The 19,535-nt window shown below is 42.8% G+C and overlaps 2 protein-coding genes across 2 annotated transcripts in view; both read left to right on the top strand.

Annotated features, from left to right (window-relative positions):
• The first annotated feature begins 1,313 nt into the window (after window positions 1-1,313).
• Window positions 1,314-19,535, top strand: part of LOC148003521 (uncharacterized) — a 73,516-nt gene continuing 55,294 nt past the window's right edge. Inside the window, exons 1-2 of the mRNA XM_087567921.1 lie at window positions 1,314-1,862; window positions 1,970-2,096. Coding sequence (XP_087424047.1) covers window positions 1,314-1,862; window positions 1,970-2,096 — 676 coding nt within the window. The remainder of the gene's footprint in view (window positions 1,863-1,969; window positions 2,097-19,535) is intronic.
• LOC148003522 (disks large homolog 5-like) lies at window positions 9,535-17,619 on the top strand. The gene is made up of 5 exons (XM_087568859.1): window positions 9,535-9,747; window positions 10,467-10,626; window positions 11,963-12,094; window positions 12,764-12,947; window positions 16,826-17,619. The coding sequence occupies exons 1-5, from the start codon at window positions 9,618-9,620 to the stop codon at window positions 16,829-16,831; spliced, it is 612 nt and encodes a 203-aa protein (XP_087424985.1). The 5' UTR covers window positions 9,535-9,617; the 3' UTR covers window positions 16,832-17,619.

Genomic DNA, 19,535 nt, shown 5'->3' with positions numbered 1-19,535 from the left:
CTTTAATAACAATTGATTTTTTATTGCAGATAATTCATATAATCCATTTACAAAATGTTATATAGTGTCATATGGGAACTCAATTTCATCATAAAATAAACCTGCTTTTCTCTTTTCATTGGTTGCTGTTAGTTAACATTTTCATACACATATATAATTTATTGTGATTATTCTCTCCCCCACATCGTCTCATCCCTTCCCCTATGACTTAAACTTATACAGTCTTCTTAATTTAGGCTTTCCAAATTTAGGATTTCTCTTTTATTTATTATAAATGTATATTCCTTTACTTTTCCATCTACATTTTATTATATCTTAATAAGAAACCCATTCTGTCATTCGCATTATCTCAGTGTTTGGTAGGAGACATTCACATTCTTCAGTAGCTTGTCATCAGTGCAAGAAATGACCTCGAGGTCTCTCTCTCTCTCTCTCTCTCTCTCTCTCTCTCTCTCTCTCTCTTTCTGTCTCCGTCTCTCTCTCTTTCTGTCTCCGTCTCTCTCTGCCTCTGGCTCTCTGTCTCTCTCTGTCTCTCTGTCTCTCTCTGTCTCTCTGTCTCTCTGTCTCTCTCTCCATCCCCTCCCAAAATGTTCTGTTTTCTAATACAAGGACTCACACTTTAGTCTAGCCTTGAACTCAAGGCAATCCACCTACCTCAGCCATGTGAGTGTTGGGATTCCAGGTATACACCATCTTGCCCAGTGAATTTTGTGACTCTCGTACATCCCTTTACCATTTCTGAATTATTTTTAATATTGCTGTGACCCTTTTCTAGCTTCTAGATGTAGATACATTAACTGATTAGAAGGCTTTATTTTTAAAGATTTATTTATTTATGTACATGAGCACTCTGTTTGCCAGTGTGCCTGCATGTCTGAAGAGAGCTTCAGACAGAAGAGGGCATTGGATCCCACTACAGATAGTTGTAGGTCACCATGTGGTTGCTGGGAATTGTACTTGGGAGCACTGGAGAAGCAGCGCTCTTAACCACCAAGCCATCTCTCCAGCCTGATAAAAAAGATTCTAAATTTCATTCTATTTCTGTTTGTTTACAATCTTTCTTCTTGACAACACTGTGATGGAATGTCCAAATGGTGATTAGTGGCGGTTGGTAGAAGGAGCCATATGTGTGATGCTGCCATATGTGTGAGGGGCTGGCAACAAGGTGCAGAGCCAAGACCATGGCCCTGTGCCCTGAGGCTCGCCTGCTGGATGTGGGTTCTCAGGCCCATCAGGATGCCTTCAGGTGAGGAAAGGTGGTGGTGGCTTGCGCCCTGCTGAGCCAGCCTAGGAGAGTGGCAACCACAATCACAATGTCCAAGCCGGGAGCCTGGGGCAGCGAGAAGCTCCGGAGGCAATGGCCTCGGGTAGGTCACGGTGGTCCCGGGGCCCGCAGAAGCCGCCCTGGGCCACCGCAGAGCCCTGAGGGGGGACTGACGGGCCTGGGCGGAGCCCGGAGCTCCACACCACACGCCTCCCCGTGTCCTGCCTCCCGGTGTTGCCTGCACCGCGGAGTGGGCACACGTGTCCTTCCCACCCCGCCGCTCGACCGCGTCCGAGCCCGGCCTCAGGGCACGCGGAGCTCGTGGGTGAGCGCGGGGCCTGAGAGGAAAGGGGCGGGCGCGTTATATTTGGCGCCAGCAGCAGCGCCCGTGCCTGGGCGAGTTTTCCTTCGGCAGGTGCCAGCAGCCAAGGCGCCGCCGCCCAAGCTGACTCCTCTCTCTCCCTCTCCGACCCCGGCAGGGTCCAGCACGATGTCCTCCTTGCTGGAGGCGAGCTCTTCGCAGGCGCCACAACGTGAACAAAAAGAGAAAAGAAAAAAAGAAAAGAAAAAGCAGAAGAAGCGGCCAGGGAAGGGGGCGGTAACGGCGTTGGGGGTCACCTCGGCCACGGGAGGGCGCGCTATGACAGCGGGGGGGGGGTTTCCAAAGGAGACTGAAGCCTTGCAGTGTCCAGGGAAGAAGCCCAGGCAAGCCCTGCCGGGGGACCTCGAGGCGTGGTGCTCTCGCGGACCCCTAGCCCGACCTCCAGTCTGGTCCCCAGGGACAGCAAGCAGCAAGCAGGGCCGGCTGCACCACCAGAGCAGCAGACACAAGGTAGGTAGGAGACCCGCGTCCCTCCTTAGGCTCGCTCTGCCCCCCCCCGTTCCCCCCCCCATCCCCCTGTCCTGGGAAAGCAGTGGCAGAAGGAGGCAATGCAAAGTGAGCCCATTGGGTAGGGGAAGGGAGGGTTCAGGGATGGATGGAGAGCTGAAGCAGGAATTGGAAAGCCCATGGCATTGGGAAAGAATGGAGAGGTCATCTGGAGTGTGCATGAGAGCTGTGCTCTGACATCCCCAGAGCATTTTGGGGCTGTCACCTCTCTCCAGATTGACTTAGAATTAAATGACCTGTACCTGCCAGGGCAGGACAGGCTTTTCAGAGGCAGCTTATCCTGGTGGCACACTCCCTGTAATGTTTTGTAGAACTAGAGTTTCATAAAGGTTACTCATTGTCAGAGCCCGAATGTGCAGAACTAGAGTTTCATAAAGGTTGCTCATTGTCAGAGTCCGGATGTGCAGGGTCGGACGTGCCTGAGGGAGAGCCAGAGACAGGACTTGCCAAACCAGCTATCAGCCCCAAGGACATTGACCATCCCTAGCCACCCCCTCCCCTTCCTTCACCCCCCTGAGTGAGATGAGCCACCCTACCTGCCTGCCGAGCTGCTAGATAACACATACTCCTTGCTGATGTCATTTCGAGCCGAATGTAACCGTGCACCTTTTGAATTGACCAATCATGTGTAACCTCGCGAATGCCCCTATATAAACCCCGAGTTTGGAAGCTCGGGGTCGATTCCTCTGTCTCCTGTGTGAGTTACGTGTCGACCCGGGATCCCGCTAAGAACCGAGATCTCGTTAACAAAAGCTACCTCTTGCTGTTACATCAAGAATGGCTACTCGTGATTTCTGGGGGCACCCCACCCCGCGATTGGAGCGAGAGAGGCGGCTCCCCGTTTAGGGGTACGCTCTTTCAGTTTCAATTGTATGTTAAAGGATGGGGATCGTGGGAAAATATTTTCTAAAAACCTCAGGCAATGAATGTATTATTTAATAGATTTCTTCTGATCTACTTTGTAATTGGTTGCCCCTTGCAAGAGATTGTATTTGGAGGATGTAAAATACCCTCCTTCAATTACTCGGAGAAAGGGAACATAAACAGAGATTTCCTCTTTTTTAGCCTCCAAAGCTCTGAGAGATTACAGTTCTCCATGATTTAATTCTTTCCTGCCTGCTATGAGCAGACCTCCAGATCAGCAAGTTCCTTTGGAATGGTTTTGCTTGTTTTTGTTTATTTTCCATGGTGCTGATTAGAAAGCCATGAATTGTTTTGTGAATTTTAAATTTCAAGAGGTGACACCCAGAGTTTATGGTGGTTTCCTTCACACATTGCAGTGTAGTTGCAGCATAAAAAAATATTTCTTGTGACAAGAACAGGAAAAAGAAAGTTGATGAGCTAAGAAAAGTAGAGCCTTGAGCCAGATCAACCATTTGGCTTCCTCAAATACGGAGCGAGCATGGAATGTGGCTTTTTCAGAATCGAGGGGGTTTTTAGGATTGGGCAGTGAATGCTGTCTGGGGCTAACCCGTCCCTTTTGTGGCTGACAACCCTTAGCAGAAGGTCAGAATGTGCCAACAGCACAGAGTGGGCACTGGTGGTGTTTGAACTCAGAAGTGCTCAGGAACTGTGAAAGTTTCTCTGTTATCACCCTGGAGCCATCTAGTGAAATAGACCAAGTGATGCTGTGTAAGAGGCCATTGTGAGGGCTAGAGAGATGGTTCAGTGGGTAAGAGCACCAAGTGTTCTTCCAGAGGTCCTGAGTTCAAATGCCAGCAACCACATGGTGGCTCACAGCCATCTGTAAGGAGTACCGATGCCCTCTTCTGGTGTGTCTGAAGACAGCTGCATTGTCTCACATATAAATAAATAAATCTTACAAAATATTGCCATCTACTGCAGTTTCTATGTGGACAGGGCACAGTTTAAGGGCTTTAAGATCAAATACATTGCCTGTCTTTAAAGATCAAGTGTATCACCTAACTTTTAAACCAAGAAATGTAGTGTCTTTTTTGCTGCTTCTGTACCTTTTAATGATGTATCTTTTCTCCTATAACATCATTTGTTTCCATGATAGTTCTTTTCAAGTGTATATAATCATTGATCCTATTTGCAGAGCTATTCAATATTTCTGTTTTCATTGGTTAAATATCTGTGGTGAATTTGCATTGTGATATCAGTAAAATGCTATGTGAAAATTTTAGAGAATATACCGGTTTGGGTAATTGTAATAACCTTTCCCCTCAAGTGGTAGCCTGTTTACACATTAAAAAGACTGGAATGTATTACCATCCATAGCAGGATTGATAGGGAAGCACAATGGACAGCAACAGTGTTGTTCCCTTTGACAGTTTTAAGAGCCAAGAATGAAGTGTGAGTTGCCTATTTGTGTCTTACAAAATCAAGGCTTAGTGTCATTACTGTAGGAGCCCATGGAAAAAATGATGAGTTTTTCAGAAATCACCAGTTAAAGAAATGGTGGTATTGCTTATATTTAACTCTGAGTTTCAAAATTATGTTTCATTTTTCTTTATTCCTTAATGAAGCTTTTTATTAAGTTTTTTATTCACAATTACACTCTTAGATACACAGTGCTAGGATCGTAGTAGGTGCTCAATAAATCACTGACCATCGGGGAGGAGGAATGATAAGAAAGTATGTATTTTCTGTAAGTTCTGTTAGTTTCAGGAACAGGGGGTTTTAGGCTTACCAGTTATAGAAACAGAGAGAGCACTACCAAATTCCTTCTATGAAGCCACAATTACTCTTATACCTAAACCACACGAAGATAGAGTAATTCAGACCTATTTGATTTATGAATATTGATGCAAAAATGCTCAATAAAATTCTTGCAAACTGAATCCAAGAACACATCCAAACAATCATCCATAATGATCAAGTAGGATTCATGAAAGGATGCATGGATGGTTTAATATACAGAAATCCATCAATGAAATTCACCATATAAACAAACTCAAAGGAAAAAAAAACACATGATCACTTCATTAGATGCTGAGAAATCATTTGACAAAATTCAATACCCTTTCACTAATAAAGTCCTGTCAAGATCAGGAATTCAAGGCCCATATCTAAATATAGGAAAATGCAAAATACATCAAACCAGGAGCTAACATCAAACTAAACTGAGAACATTGAAGGAATCCCACTAAAATCAGGGACTAGACAAGGCTGCCCACTCTTTCCTTACTTTTTCAATATGGTACTTAAGGTCCTAGCCATAGCAATCAAACAATGAAAATAGGTCAAAGGGATAAAAATTAGAAGGGATGGAGTCAAAATAGTAATATTTGAAGATGATATGATAGTCTACTTAAGCAACACCAAAATTTCACCAGAGAACTACTTAACCTGATCAACAACTTCAGCAAACTGGCCGAGTATAATATTAACTCAAACAATTCAGTAGTCTTCCTCTACTCAAAGGGTAAACAGGCTGAGAAAGAAATTAGGGAAATGACACCCTTCACAATAGTCCCAAATAATATAAAATAACTTGCTGTTACTTGAACCAAGCAAGTAAAAAATCTGTATGACAAGAACTTCAAATCTCTGAAGAAATTGAAGAAGGTCTCAGAAGATTGAAAGATCACCCATGCTCATAGATTGGCAGGATGAATATGGTAAATAATGACCATTTTGCCAAAGGCAATTTACAGATTCAATGCCATCACCAACAATATTCCTACTCAATTCTTTATAAAGGTAGAAAGTGCAATTTGCCGTCATTTGGTATAACATAAAACCCAGGATAGCAAAACTCTACTCAACAATAAAAGACCTTCTGGGGGAATCACCATCTCTGACCTCAAGCAGTATTACAGAGCAATAGTGTGTATGGTATTGGCATACAGACAGGCAGCTCAGTGGAACATAATTGAAGACACAGAAATGAACCCACACACCTATGCTCATTTGATCTTTGACAAAGGAGGTAAAACATCCAATGGAAGAAAGATAGGAATTCTAACACATGTTGCTGGTTCAACTGGAGGTCAGCATGTAGGAGAATGCAAGTTGACCCATTCTTATTGCCCTGGACAAAGCTTAAGTCCAAGTGGATCAAGGACCTCCACATCAAACCTGATACACTGAATGTAATAGATAAAAAGTAGGGAAGAGTCTCGAAGACATGAGCACTAAGGAGATATGGAGGCCAAATCTAAAGCAGAGACTGAAGGAAAAGCCATTCAGAGTCTGCCCCACATGTGGCCCATATATATACAGCCACCAAAACTAGGTAAGATTGATGAAGCTAAAAAGTGCTTACTGAAAGTGACTGGATATGCATCTCCCCTGAGAGACACATCCAGGGCATGTCAAATAAAGAGGTCAGTGCTGGCAGTAAACTACTGAACTGAGAACAGGACGCCCTTTATGGGAATTAGAAGAAGTATTCAAAGAGCTGAAGGGCTTGCAACCCCATAAGAACAGCAATGCCAACCAAATAAACCACTAGCAAAAGACTATACATGGACTGACCCAGGGGTCCAACTGCATATGTAGAAGAGAATAGCCTTGTTGGGGCACCTGTGGAAGTGGAAGCCCTTGTTCTTAACAAGGTTGGACCCTCAGTGCAGGGGAATGTCCGGGAAGGGGTTTCAAGGGGCGTGGATTGGAGGACCATACATATGGGGAAGGGTCCCGGGAGGGTGGCTTATGGACCAAAAACTGGGAAAGGGAATAAGGTTTGAAATGTAAATAAAAAGTATATATCTATTAAAACCAAAATTTTAAAAAATGATAATAATAGTAAGAAATAATCAAGAAGAAAAGAAAATGTGAATAAGAAAGAAATTTTAGGACTTGGAAAAAGATGAATGCCAGGTATTTGAAAAACTGTATGACCATGGTAAACACTTTAATATATGTGAGAAATTTTTTACATGTTACTGAATTACATCTTTTTTTTAAATAGTGAATGGAAATACAGTCCCTTCCTGGGTGTGAAGCTGGGTATCCAGATGTAGTGGAATTCATTATTTGTTGAGTCCTGAACCTTTGAGTCTGCTTCTAACACAGCTTATGCCAAGGAAACTAGGCGAAGGTGATATCAAAGCCATTGACTATCTGGACTATCTGGACTATCTGGACTAACAATCACATGTGAAATTCCACCTTGTAAATGGGACGAGCGGAATAAAAGATACCTTTAAGGATTTAAAAAAAATGAAATGTACCCAAAAAGTCCAATAAAAAAGTTTCAAATAAAAATAACTTAGGAAATTCAAAATACTGCGGTGCCATTCCACAATCATTATGTGTTTCTTCTGTGATAGCTTACAGGTTAATTTACTTCTCTATGACTGTTTTCTTATTTGAAAGTAAATAAGGGCATCATCTGTGGAGTGATGGTGAGAACAAAAGCTTTGCCTAACTTGAATAATCGATCCCTCCTGAGCATGTGCTTAAAATTCTAAGCACAGGGAAATTTCCTGAGGGGATTAAAGAACAAAATCTAAACATAAAACAGGAACAACAACGATGTAAAAACATTCTGCATGCTCGGTATGAAGACATGTTACAACTTTAATCAGCTTTGTAGGTATTTCTAATAAACATCCCAAGAAACAAAAATCCCATCACAGTCCTTGCAGTTGCATCCAACAAAGAGAGAGCTGTGAGGTAGTGCGTGCTGCTTCTTTCCCCAGATACCCCTGGGCCTCAGGCCTGCACCCAGTGAGCTGGACCAAGGGCAGCCAGGTTGAAATTCCTGCTGCCATGGCAGGATTCTGCAGGAACATTTCCCTTTGACAACAAGGAACCTGTGTGGAGGAGACCTCTTGGTGAGTCCTCATGGACTCTACATGTCCTATTCTACAGGGAGAAGCCCTGCCAGGTCTTTGGCAAGGCCAGCCAGTTGTTTGGGGAAGTCTCTGGTCCTGTGGCAGAGGGCTAGGAATGGCAGAAAGAATGGCAGCTCCACTGAGAGCAAAGGTTAACCCTTCTAGGCCTATGACCTCCTAATTAATTTATCTTTTCACCCGATGCCCTATTCACATTTTCTTACTATCATACAACTGTGATCTTGATGAGCAGCTGGGCTCTTATTTTCTTAATCAGTTCTTTGTTGTCACAGACGTTTTTAACTTACTCCAACCCATGAGACTTATTCACACCTTCTGTATGCAGTAGGACCCTTGTTGGGCCTGTCATCTCAAAAATAGAAGGTTCAGTAATCCAAAAGATTGGACTCCAATTTACCTCAGGCCAGGTAAGAAGTCAGCCACCATTAGTAAAAGAGCAAGGGAAAAATTACATAGGAAAAACAAGTGGCTTAATTAGAAGAGACCCTCAACTTCTAAGGGGTGCACATCTGCACCCCTCTCTTCTGAGCTTTGTAAAGTGATGTTGTATAACTCTAGATGGTAGTAAAAGGCAGAGCTCTTCCCAGGAAGGTCAAACATGATTTTCACTCTTACATCTGTGAGGTGGGGTGGCATTATAGCACACATTCAGGTAGAATTATAACACCAAGGATAAGAAGACAGAATCCATATATCACAATGCCAAATAGACTCCCTCCTCAACTTATGGAATCATTAAAATTGAGGTTCAACCTGAACTCAGGCCATTCCACTCCCTTCCCATCCTCCTGATTCTTATGTTTAGTAGGAGTAAAGGATCATGGTGCAGCCCCCAATATTCTCATGACTAGACTTGCCTATTCAGGACGAATGATATTGGAGAAGTGATGGCTATATAGTTACAATGTAGTAACACAAGCTCCAAGTTGACATTTGCTCACTGACGTCCAATTTAATTGTCTTGTTATATTTGAGAAAGGGAGGATGCCCTACTTAATATATAAAAGGGAAAGAAATTTATTATTTTATATATGCCCTGTAGTTGGTCTCTATGTTCCCAAGAAAAAGGAGTTTTTATTGGAAAAAAAATAGGATTATACACCATTGATTTTGTGAAATACATGGATATGTAATTGGAAACAATGTCAGCTGTCAAGGACTGCACACTAATCAACTATTTCTCGGTTTTGTACACTCAGAGGTATAGAAGAAACATATTGGCCTCCACAAGAAGGGAAAAGCTTAAGAATCGAAATGTATGTCACATGCATTGTCTCGGGTAGTAGATTTACTTTTAAGAAAAAACTGCCCCCTCCTTGGCCCCTAGAGATTTGGGTGCTAAGAAAAATCTGTTCTCCAATTGAGGGTTGTAAGCAACTCTCCCCAGCAAAAGCATTGTTGACTTCTAATGAAGCAGAGAGACATATCTAGCTTTGAAACAGAGGTTGCCAAATGGTATTCCCAGTGATACATGGGAGACTGGAGGAAAGGGTCCCCACAGAAATTCATCACTTTGTGGAGAGCTGGTTAGTAGGTAGGCCATAGAACTTTCCAGTGACATCATCAGTAAGCCCTTCACTGGACACTCTATTGTATCTAAGAGATCCCTAGAATCTTCAGTGATGTCACCAGTGTTGTGGTGAAACCAACTGCCTTTGGGATATTACTTCAGTTCCCTTTGGGTTCACAAGCAGGCATGTTTCGCCAGCTGCTCAGGCTATTTCGGAAGGAAAGGGGAGATCAAGGAGAGACCACACCAGGTCAGAGGGAAGCTGACCCCCTCTCTAGTGAAACAGGAAGGAGGAAATCATTCTGGGGAAGGCTTGGTGAGTCCTGGGCAGAGTTGGGGAACATCCTCAAGGAGGTAGGTTTGAGATGTGCCTTCTAGTACTAGGCCTTACAAGCAGGAGCCTTGGGATTTCTCAAAGGCAAACCAAGAGTCAGGAGTTCCTAATCTTTAATTTGAGAGAAAGCCAGAAAGTGGTAAGCCTTCAGTGTCTTTTCTTGAAGCTTTTTAAATGTGAGTGTCAATGAATGGCAGGAGGAGGCACTGTGAGATTAACAATGTGACCATCCATGGTTGGGAGTTGAAGGACTTCATCCTCTAGATTACTGTAGGTTACATAAGTCTCTGATGGCGAGAACAAGGAAGGATGCACCCCTAGTCATGAATTGAGTTCTCAGACACTTTGGGCTGCAACACAGATGATTAGAGCTTGATGGTGCTAAGCATTATGAACTCCAGGATTGACTGCACCACATCTGATATGAGATAACATTGTCCCAGATGTTTATGTATCAGTCAGGTTATACTTTTCAGGGTGAGGGGTCCTGTAATAGTGAATGTGGCACGTGTATGGCATTAGAGGTTGGGAAGAGGGACATAGCTTAAAAATCCACCTTTAAGAAAGCTTTTCTGCTCTTCCAGGGATTCACCCAGTCTCTACTATTTCCCCTTCCTGAACCTCCTTTTCGGATTCAGAATGATCTTTTCTGCCAGTGGGCCATCAAATATGCAAATTCACTTGGGTTTATCTATCTACAGGTTTTGGTAGGAAGGCATCATCCCAAAATGTCATCAGTCAGCAAGAGGAGTGTCTAAAGGAACTGGAGGAACTCAAATTTGAAATCCAGAAGTGTCAATTCGAGAGGGATGAACTTTATCAAATCCTGGATCTTTATATCTATGATGAGTGGGACCACAGGTAGTCATTATGCCCAGTAACCTGTTCACATTCTTGTGCTCTCTTTCTGCTAACCCGAGATTTCCTCATAGCACGAGAGAGTTTCACCTCTCATCCTGGATTTTAAGGAGACTTGGCATGCATTACCTTGTGAGATAAGCTAGGTGCTGTGTGTTTAAGGTCAACCTCTTTTGTACTTGACCCTGAGCCTCTTGGATTAGCATTGGTTCTGTCAGCAGCTAGAAGGACCTGGTCACACTTGCTGCAACTGTGGGAGTGAAAGAAATGCCTGCACGTCATCACTCTTTCCTCTGAATTTGTTCATTATACACTGATTCTATGGCACCTCCATGCATGTAGTTGGCATTCTAAATGTGTTTGGATATGGGTTGGTATGTATGTATGTGGAAGTATATGTGGTGTTTACTCAGGATCAGGACGTCTGGGACCTTTGATGGGGTCTGAGGATTTGTTTGATCAACACTTTGCAGGTCATGATAGTGATGAGTACATGGAGGCCCACATTGATCAACAGAGCACTTTGCTCCTTCTGTATACCTTGGTGGCACCCAGGACTCTCCTGAGGGTAGGAGGTGCTATAAATCCTCTTCCCTGTCAAACTTAGTTATGCACTCTGAGAATTCATGTAACAATAGAAACCAAGGATTGAGTATACCTGCTTTCAAAACAAGAGAAATGTCATCACAGCTTTCTCTTGGGCCCAGAGCTGTGGCCCAGACTGGAGGAATCTTCTTCCTGAACTAGTCAATTCCATCATGCTCACCTGGCCAGCTCTTGAAGGTCAGGTCCCTCCAATTGGTACCGTGGCTCTGTTCTCCTGTGCCCAGGATAATAAGTTTAATCAGTACAACTACTTCAAAGGAGCAAGTATGTGCTATATACTGGGTTTAAGTAATTGAGAGAACAGTCTGATTTCACCTATTTTTTTTACCTGCTTTGATCGTTAGTTTTTTATTTATTTAACTATCCAGTGATGGTTTATTGTGACCTAGAAAGGGTCACTGTGGGAATAAATTCTTGACAGTTGTTATTCCAAAGAGGCAGGTCTCAGGCTCTGCCCACTCCTATATAGTAAGTCTTTGCAGAACCATATCTCCCCAGGATTTTAAGGAGTCCTTATTTCAAAACAAAATTTGCTTATTTACATGGAAATATTTTCTGTGGATTGAGTCTCACTGTTGGGTTTTGGTCTGGTTTTTGACTTTGCCAATTTCTTCCCTTCCACCATTCCTTGAATTTGAACTTTTTTATTATATATTTTTTATTTACATTTCACCTAATTCTGAAATCATGAGTTCAAAACATTATTTGTTCCTTTGGCCATGACCTAACCCAGGCTGGATGTCGAATTGCCAGTACTTCAATCCGAACATGAGATGAGAATGATGGCTATGCAAATGATGACCAACTCAATAAGTGATGCCATGGAGAGGTACAAGGAGCTCATACAAGTGAACAGTTCCTACCGGTGAGTCGCTGACAGAGATGAGAACCCAGCACTAGGCAGGGAATGCTTCTGTCCTGTATGACTTTGAACAAAAGTCAGGGCTCTGGTTCCATGGTGTATGCCTCTTAACAAGAAGCCTGCCTCCTGGCAAGGGTCTTAGATTTGTAGCTCTTGGACTCAGTTGTCCTACATGTGAAGGGTATAGAAGACCCTCCAATTGTTATTTTCCCCATTAAGGATCCTCTAGATAGAAAAGGTTTGCACCATGATGGGAATATCAATCAACTCTGAATCTCTAGGACTCTGAGAGGAGATTTAAAGATCTGTAATCCATTAGAAACACATGGAAAGACTATATAGCTATTGGGTCTTCTATCCTCCCTCAGAGGGGATTTGACCTCTACTTGCAGATGGTTTCAGCATACTATGGACATATGAGCTCCCTTATGGTCCATTTCTTCTACCTTGATTTATATAAACCGTCTTAGTGTCAGGATTTTCAGAAGTACTTTCATTCACAGGGAATGTGTCCTCTGGATTTGACTTCCTCTAATTGGTGCTAACTTGTATAGTGTGGCTCTAGTCTGGGGACTTCTGGGGATGAGGACCCTTAAAGGGATGATTGTACTGGCAAGAGTGACAGGCAAATAGAAGCTGGCACGGATTTACCATTTTTTGTTTGTGGTTCAGTGTGAGGCACTCCCAGCTCCTGCATGAACAAGCTCAATTGAAGAACAATATACAGTTTTTGCTGAATGAGAAGAGAAAACTGCTGGTGGAGCAGACTGAACTGCCAGCATCCTCTGTGGAGGCAAAGAGGCTCTGTGAAGAGGCCAGAATGAACATCTGTGACCCCAGTGCCAAGCAACAGCAGGTAGGGTTAGGACTCAGGGTCAGGCTGTCCTCATGTCTTACCATAAACATAGACAACCAATGTAGCTGTCTATTGAGGGATCTATGTCCTGACCTAGGTCTCATCCAAGTGTTCATTCATGTGATGGTTTACAAGGCTTTCTGTGGAGATAGCCCCTCTTCAAGAAACTGTGTGTTTGGAAAGCAAATGCTCCTGCTCCTTGAGAATCTGCAGTTTATTAAGGGAGATAGGTTGATCACACAGCACAGCACTACATGCCATTATGTATGGAGGGTGCTATGTGGGAGACCCTCTTTAGACTAGAGCAGGGCTTTGAGGGATGAAGCAAAAGCCCAGAGCCCATTTTCTTTGCAGGGGTCCTGTGAGATTCCAGGAACTAAATAGTTTAGAAGGAGGAGAGCCTGGTGGAAATGCCAAAGAAATGGTTGTCATTGTCATCTTTTGGTGGATTTGTTCTTTCTCCACCATTTTCCCTGTATATCAAGACCATCTCTTCATGCTTCCTAAATCATGGTACCTGACAGAGAAAGAGTAGCAGCATGTCAGTCCTGTTTTGTTCGAGTGTTGCTGGAGAGTTCATTTCTTGACCTTATACTCTGTAGATGCTTGGAAAAGCAGGGATGTGGAAAGGTGTTCTCAAAACCTGACAATTGGCATGAGAGATTTGAGACTTCAAGAACAGAGTTATCTACCCCCATTCTCATCAAGAAGAGTGCTATCTAGGCCTTTTTGTTCCTTTCAGGAAAAATGGCTGAGTAGTGATTCTCTCTTAAAATACCTGCTTTGAATAGTCTATATTATGTTGTTCCTCCAGTATGATGGGATCTTCATTGTTTTCTGCCGACTTGCGATTTTTGGTGTGTGTGTGTGTGTGTGTGTGTGTGTGTGTGTGTGTGTGTGTGTGTGTATGTGTGTGTCTGTTTGTGCTTGTTTGTGTGTGTGTCTGTATGGGTGTGTGATAGAGTATGTGTGTGAGTGGGTGTATGTGTGTGTGAGTGTGTGTATGTGTGTATGTGTGTGTGAGTGTGTGTGAGTGTGTCTGTGAGTGTGTGTTAGGGTGTTTATATGTGACTCTGTGTGTGTGAGTGTGTGTATGTGTGAGTGTGTGTATGTGTGTGTGTGTGTTTGTGTGTACCAGCTGTGGCTCAGCATATTTATGCTCATGTTGTGGGTTTAATTCTGGATGATTTTCCAAGTGTCTCTAGTATGGGTTCTTTTGTGTGTGTGTGTGTGTGTGTGTGTATGTGTGAGTGTGTGTATGTGTGTGTGTGTGTTTGTGTGTACCAGCTGTGGCTCAGCATATTTATGCTCATGTTGTGGGTTTAATTCTGGATGATTTTCCAAGTGTCTCTAGTATGGGTTCTTTTGTGTGTGTGTGTGTGTGTGTGTGTATGTGTGTGTGTGTGTGTGTGTGTGTTTCCCTGTGCATAATTGCACAGGTGAGTCTCTATTGCCCTGTTTCATGAGAAAAAGAATCTAAGAGTTCACTTTGCCTCCATGAATATCAAATATAGCACCCCAATCACTTGGAATCTCCACCTAGCTCTGTACAGCAAAAGAACCCAAAACACGTGTAAAGTTAGATTTTCAAGTGATTAGGGAGAAATGACTGGTCTGCATCAAAATCCTTTGGAGCACCTCAAAGGAATGGAGTACATGGAGGTAAGGGGGGCTGCTTTATAAAATCCATTGATTTATGATCCTTCTCTGTTCTTTGTGAATGGTGAAAGCACACTGGAAGGTTGTGTCACTCACTGTGTCTTCTCCAAGGTTGCTTTCCACATTGCCTGCTACCATTTCTTTCCAGCTACCTTGGCATACTACAGTTTCCGCTGGGAGTTTGGCTTGGATTTTATTCATTGAGAATTTGAGTTGCTTGGAGTTGTATCGTCATCCAGCAAAAGCCCCATAGCTATGGTGTGGTGCAAGAACAGGGCAGTTTCAGGAGCCCCTTTAGGTGCACAGATAATCTAAAGCGCTCCCCAATGTTATCTGTGTAGCATTCTGCAAGTGCTGTCAATCAACATCATTTTCTCTCAGTTAATTTCAGCCTTAATGGAGTCAGGAGAAATGATGAAATTCAGACGGGTCTGTTAGTGGACGATCAGAAAGGCCTGTGAGAAGCCATGTTCTTTAAGTGGAACAGAAGTCTTAGTTGACCTGGAGATCCCAGAGAAAAGAATAGGTGTGCAACTAGAGCACATCTGGGTTTTAGTGGTCCAAGGAGGGAAACTGTATGAGAGGTTGGAGCCTTTCAATGGATTATGACTCAGTGTGAGATAATCCATGTAAGCATTTATTTATTTACTCCAAATATCTGTGACACAATCACATAAGAGGTAGAAACATTGTTCATTTGGATCCTGGTTATGGAGATTTCCTACGATTCTGGGGCATAGCTTTGGGCATGAAGTCACTCAGGCTAAGGTAAAGAGAGCTCCTATTAGAGGAAGCTGTACTCTATGGGGAAAGTCTGAAACAGTGAACAACAACAGGTGTCTAGTCCACCGCCAACATATGATCATGTGCTGGGAAACAAGACTGCTCTACACAGCCTTGGGAACTTGCTAAGCCAGATTGGTAATAGGGAAAGAACCCTGATTCTATGTCGGTTCATGGGAGGACAGCACATCACTGACTGAGCTGTCTATAGGCTATGACCACTATGTTCATAACCCACTCAACATTTGTTTTTAGGCCTGCAAAGTATCCTGGGGAATCATTATATTAAGCATTAAAAGGGAAAGTAAACACTGCAATGTACTATGTTTATATTGTGTAAACACAAATGGCTTGTGTGTTTGCGAGTTCGTATTACTGTGTCTGTGTGTCTGTGTGTGTATTTGTGTGTGCACACATGCATGCATGCTTCCATTGACAGTACACTCATCTGATGACCAGAATAAGGAAGGATTAGAGGAAAGAATGCAGGACATTCTGAAGCAGAAAGAACCGATCAACCAGGAAAGTGGCTTGGGAGGAACATTGTAGAAGCATTCTGATATTTTTGAGATCAGGCAGGAACACAGACGAAGAAGCCAATTGGATTTCCTGTCCCTATATAACTATCCTTTTTGGATGGCTGACCACTGACAAGGTTTTCACCTTCAGTCACCTAAAGAACTACCCAGAGTATTGTTCTGGTACAGTTTATGTAAATTTTGTCCATGACAGGATATGTATAATCCTCAGGATTTCTTTGTATTTTGTACTTCTTTCTTCCTGTTAACTCTCTGATAAGGTCTGAGAACATTTTTTCTTCTGCTGTCTCACAAAATGCATTACAATAAGCATAGTCTTACAGGGGTGCTGTTATGTATCTCCATCACAATAAACTTTACTGTTCCTTGTGTATGCTGTGAGGATTTGCTGTGAGCACATTCTCAGTGATTACAGGATCTGTTCAGTGAGAATGGATTTGAAATGAGATGGCTTCTCTGTGTATTTGCAGATTCAGTGGTTACAAATTGAACATAGGCAGGTTCCTTCAGTGCTAACATAATCAGAACTTTCACCACATTTCTGGACATGTTCTCCAGAAGGAATCCACATGGTATTCTAGGTTGCTCATACCATTCTTGAACTCAGATTCAGACCCAGCTACAATGTTATTATTCAATATAATAAACCTGGACCAGTGACAAAATATGCTCATTTTTCTCTTAACCCCAGTACAGTGCATAATCCACAGTTCAAATTCTAGCAGTTTGAAAAGCTGAGATATAAATCCAAGCCCAGGTACTCTATGACACTTGGGGATGCAGGGACTGACCTCAGCTGACAGGTCATGCTGGATTGTCCAACTGAACAGAGCTGATGTAAGAGGGAGAGCTGAATTGACAACCACTCACTAAACCTTTATTCCCTTGCTCTGCTAGGTCTGAAATTCTCCAGCAGAAACTCGAACATGACACAGACCAGGACAAGATCTCCCTTGGAGAGAAGTGCTACAGGAGGAGAACTAAGTGTGCACAGCAAATACAGCACTATTGCATCTCATCTGTAATGTCCATAGCAATTGTGGACTGCATTTTCCTCCTTTAGTTTAACTTCTTTGGATTGAATAGGCCTTACTTTCACCTCAGCTCTCTCCAGCAAGTGTACACTTTTGGAGGAACTCAGAGAAGTGTTGATGCACATCAATCAAGAGCTGCTGGTCATCCAGAAAGACTGTGCACGTGTAAATTTGTACTTGTCCTGATGGGTCATCCAGAAAAGTTTCATGGAGATCAGTTCACAACATTGGAAAGACTATGAAACAAAGTCTGTAATATCATTTATACTCAGTATTGGTAGGCTTTTTCCTTAATACCCCCACTCCAACAAAACAGACCTACTTCCACTTCTCTTGAAAATATTATTACCATCAGTAACTGCTTGTCTACTATGTCTCCAAGGCAAGCCACAGGCTATAAGCCAATTCTGCAAAAGGAGCAGCAAAAGAATGCTCAGCGCAATTCCTCTATTTAAAGTTTGCTTGAGTTTTGATTATTTTGGTTATTCGGTTTTCCTTCTATTCATTTGAAGATTTGTTATTTATGTGTTGTTGTTTTGTTCATTTGCTTTTCTATTTTGATAAGGATATAGACTGTATATATTGACTACCTTCATCTGGTTACTATCAAGTAAATTGGATGTATTCTGGTGAATAAAGGGGTAATCTCAAACTCTTCACTTTTAAGAACCTTCTTTATTGATCACTAATGTCAACATCTGAAGTCCCACAGCTATCAGGGAGGGATCAATCTCTGCATTCTCATGGGCACTGTGCATCAGTCTTACTGAGATTCAAAGGCAATTATACAGTCACTGTTCACTGTGTTTCCAACTCTGTGAATTTCCAGTTCATCATGCATATCGTACCCACTGTGTATGCTTGCTGTCAAATATATAGTTACCTCTAAATTATACTCTGTGGATGAACATGTTGAACAAATTAATGGGATAAACATTAATTTTTCTGTAATATCTCCCAGGACATATAAACATGGTATAAGGGATTTTAAAGCAATCGGGAATCCTGCACCCAAATCCCGGGGCAGAGAGTGTTGAACACCCAGGAATGCAGATAATCCTGAGACCACAGGACAGAAAGCCACTTCTGCCCATCTCTGCCCACATCTCTGGCCCAATATTAATCTGCATGATGCCTCTGGAAACAGGAATAGAGGAGCAGTCAGCGGCAGGAACCTGCTTGGTTCAGCCTGGGCCCAGAACCTACCTGGGCCCTGAGCATATTTGAAGAAAACCAGAGGAATACAATTCTGTGTTTCCTGATTGTGACTTTTTTATTTGAAGCTCTAAACACCATTTTGTTGTTGTTGATTTTTAGTTGGATATCTTTCATTTCGAAGTCAAATGTTATTCCTTCCTTGTTTTCCAGAAATAAGTCTGAATACCATCGCCCTCCCCCTCTTCTATAAGGTATTCCCTTCACCAGCCATCCACTTTCCCATCCTAGGCAGGACCAAGGGCTGCTCATTCCATTTGTGCCCAAGAAGACCAACCTCTGATACACATGCAGATGAGGCCATGGCACAGTCCCTGTATAGTGATTGGTACTGGTTTAGTCACTGGGAACTCCGGTTGGCAGGCATGGTTGTCCTTATGGGGTTGCAAGTCCCTTCAGCTCTTTCAATCTTTCTCTAATTCCTCCAACTGAAGTCCAGTTCTCAGGTCAATGGTTTGCTGCTAGCATTTGCCACTGTATTTGACATGATCTGGCTGTGCCTCTCAGGAGACATCTATATCCAGTTCCTGTCAACCTGTGCTTCTTAGCTTCATCCACCTTTTCTAGTTTGAAGGCTGTATATGTATAGGCCACTCATGGGGTAGACTCTGAATGGCCATTCCTCCAGGCTCTGTTCTAAACTTTGCATCCCTATCCCTTCAATAGGGATTCTTCTTCTCCTTTAAAGGAAGGAGTGAAGAATCAGCATTTTGGTCATCCTTCCTGAATTTGATTTGGTCTGTGAATCTTGGAGAATTTGAGCCTTTGGGCTAATATCCACTTATCAATGAGTGCATACCATGTGTGTGTTTCTGAGATTGGGTTACCTCACTCAGGATGATATGTCTTAGTTCATTCTCCTTGCCTATGAAATTCATGAAGTCATTGTTTTTGATACCTCTGTAGTACTCCATTGTGTAGATGTACCACACTTTCTGTTTCCATTCCTCTGTTGAAGGGCATCTGGGATCTTTTCATTTTATGACTATTATTAATAAGGCTGCTATGAACATAGTGGAGGGTGTGCGTTGTTGTATGTTGGAGCATCTTTTGGGTATATGTGCAAGAGAGGTATAGCTGGGCCTCAGCTAGTGCAATGTTTAATTTTCTGAGGAACCTCCAGACTGATATCCAGAATGGTTGTACCAGTCTGCAATCTCACCAACAATGGAGGAGTGTTCCTCCTTCTCAAATCCCTGCAAGTATCTTCTGTCACCTGAGTGTTTTATCTTAGCCATTCAGACTGGTGTGAGGAGGAATTTCGGGGTTTTTTTGATTTCCATTTCCCTTATAACTAAAGATGTTAAACATTTCTTTTGATGCTTCTCAGTGACTTCATATTCCTCAGCTGTGAATTC

Source organism: Rattus norvegicus, chromosome 9 (genome assembly GCF_021556685.1).
Source record: "Rattus norvegicus strain SHRSP/BbbUtx chromosome 9, alternate assembly SHRSP_T2T, whole genome shotgun sequence".
Lineage (NCBI taxonomy): Eukaryota > Metazoa > Chordata > Mammalia > Rodentia > Muridae > Rattus > Rattus norvegicus.
The sequence above is the reverse complement of the archived record's forward strand: the minus strand, read 5'-3'. Positions and strand labels throughout refer to the sequence as shown.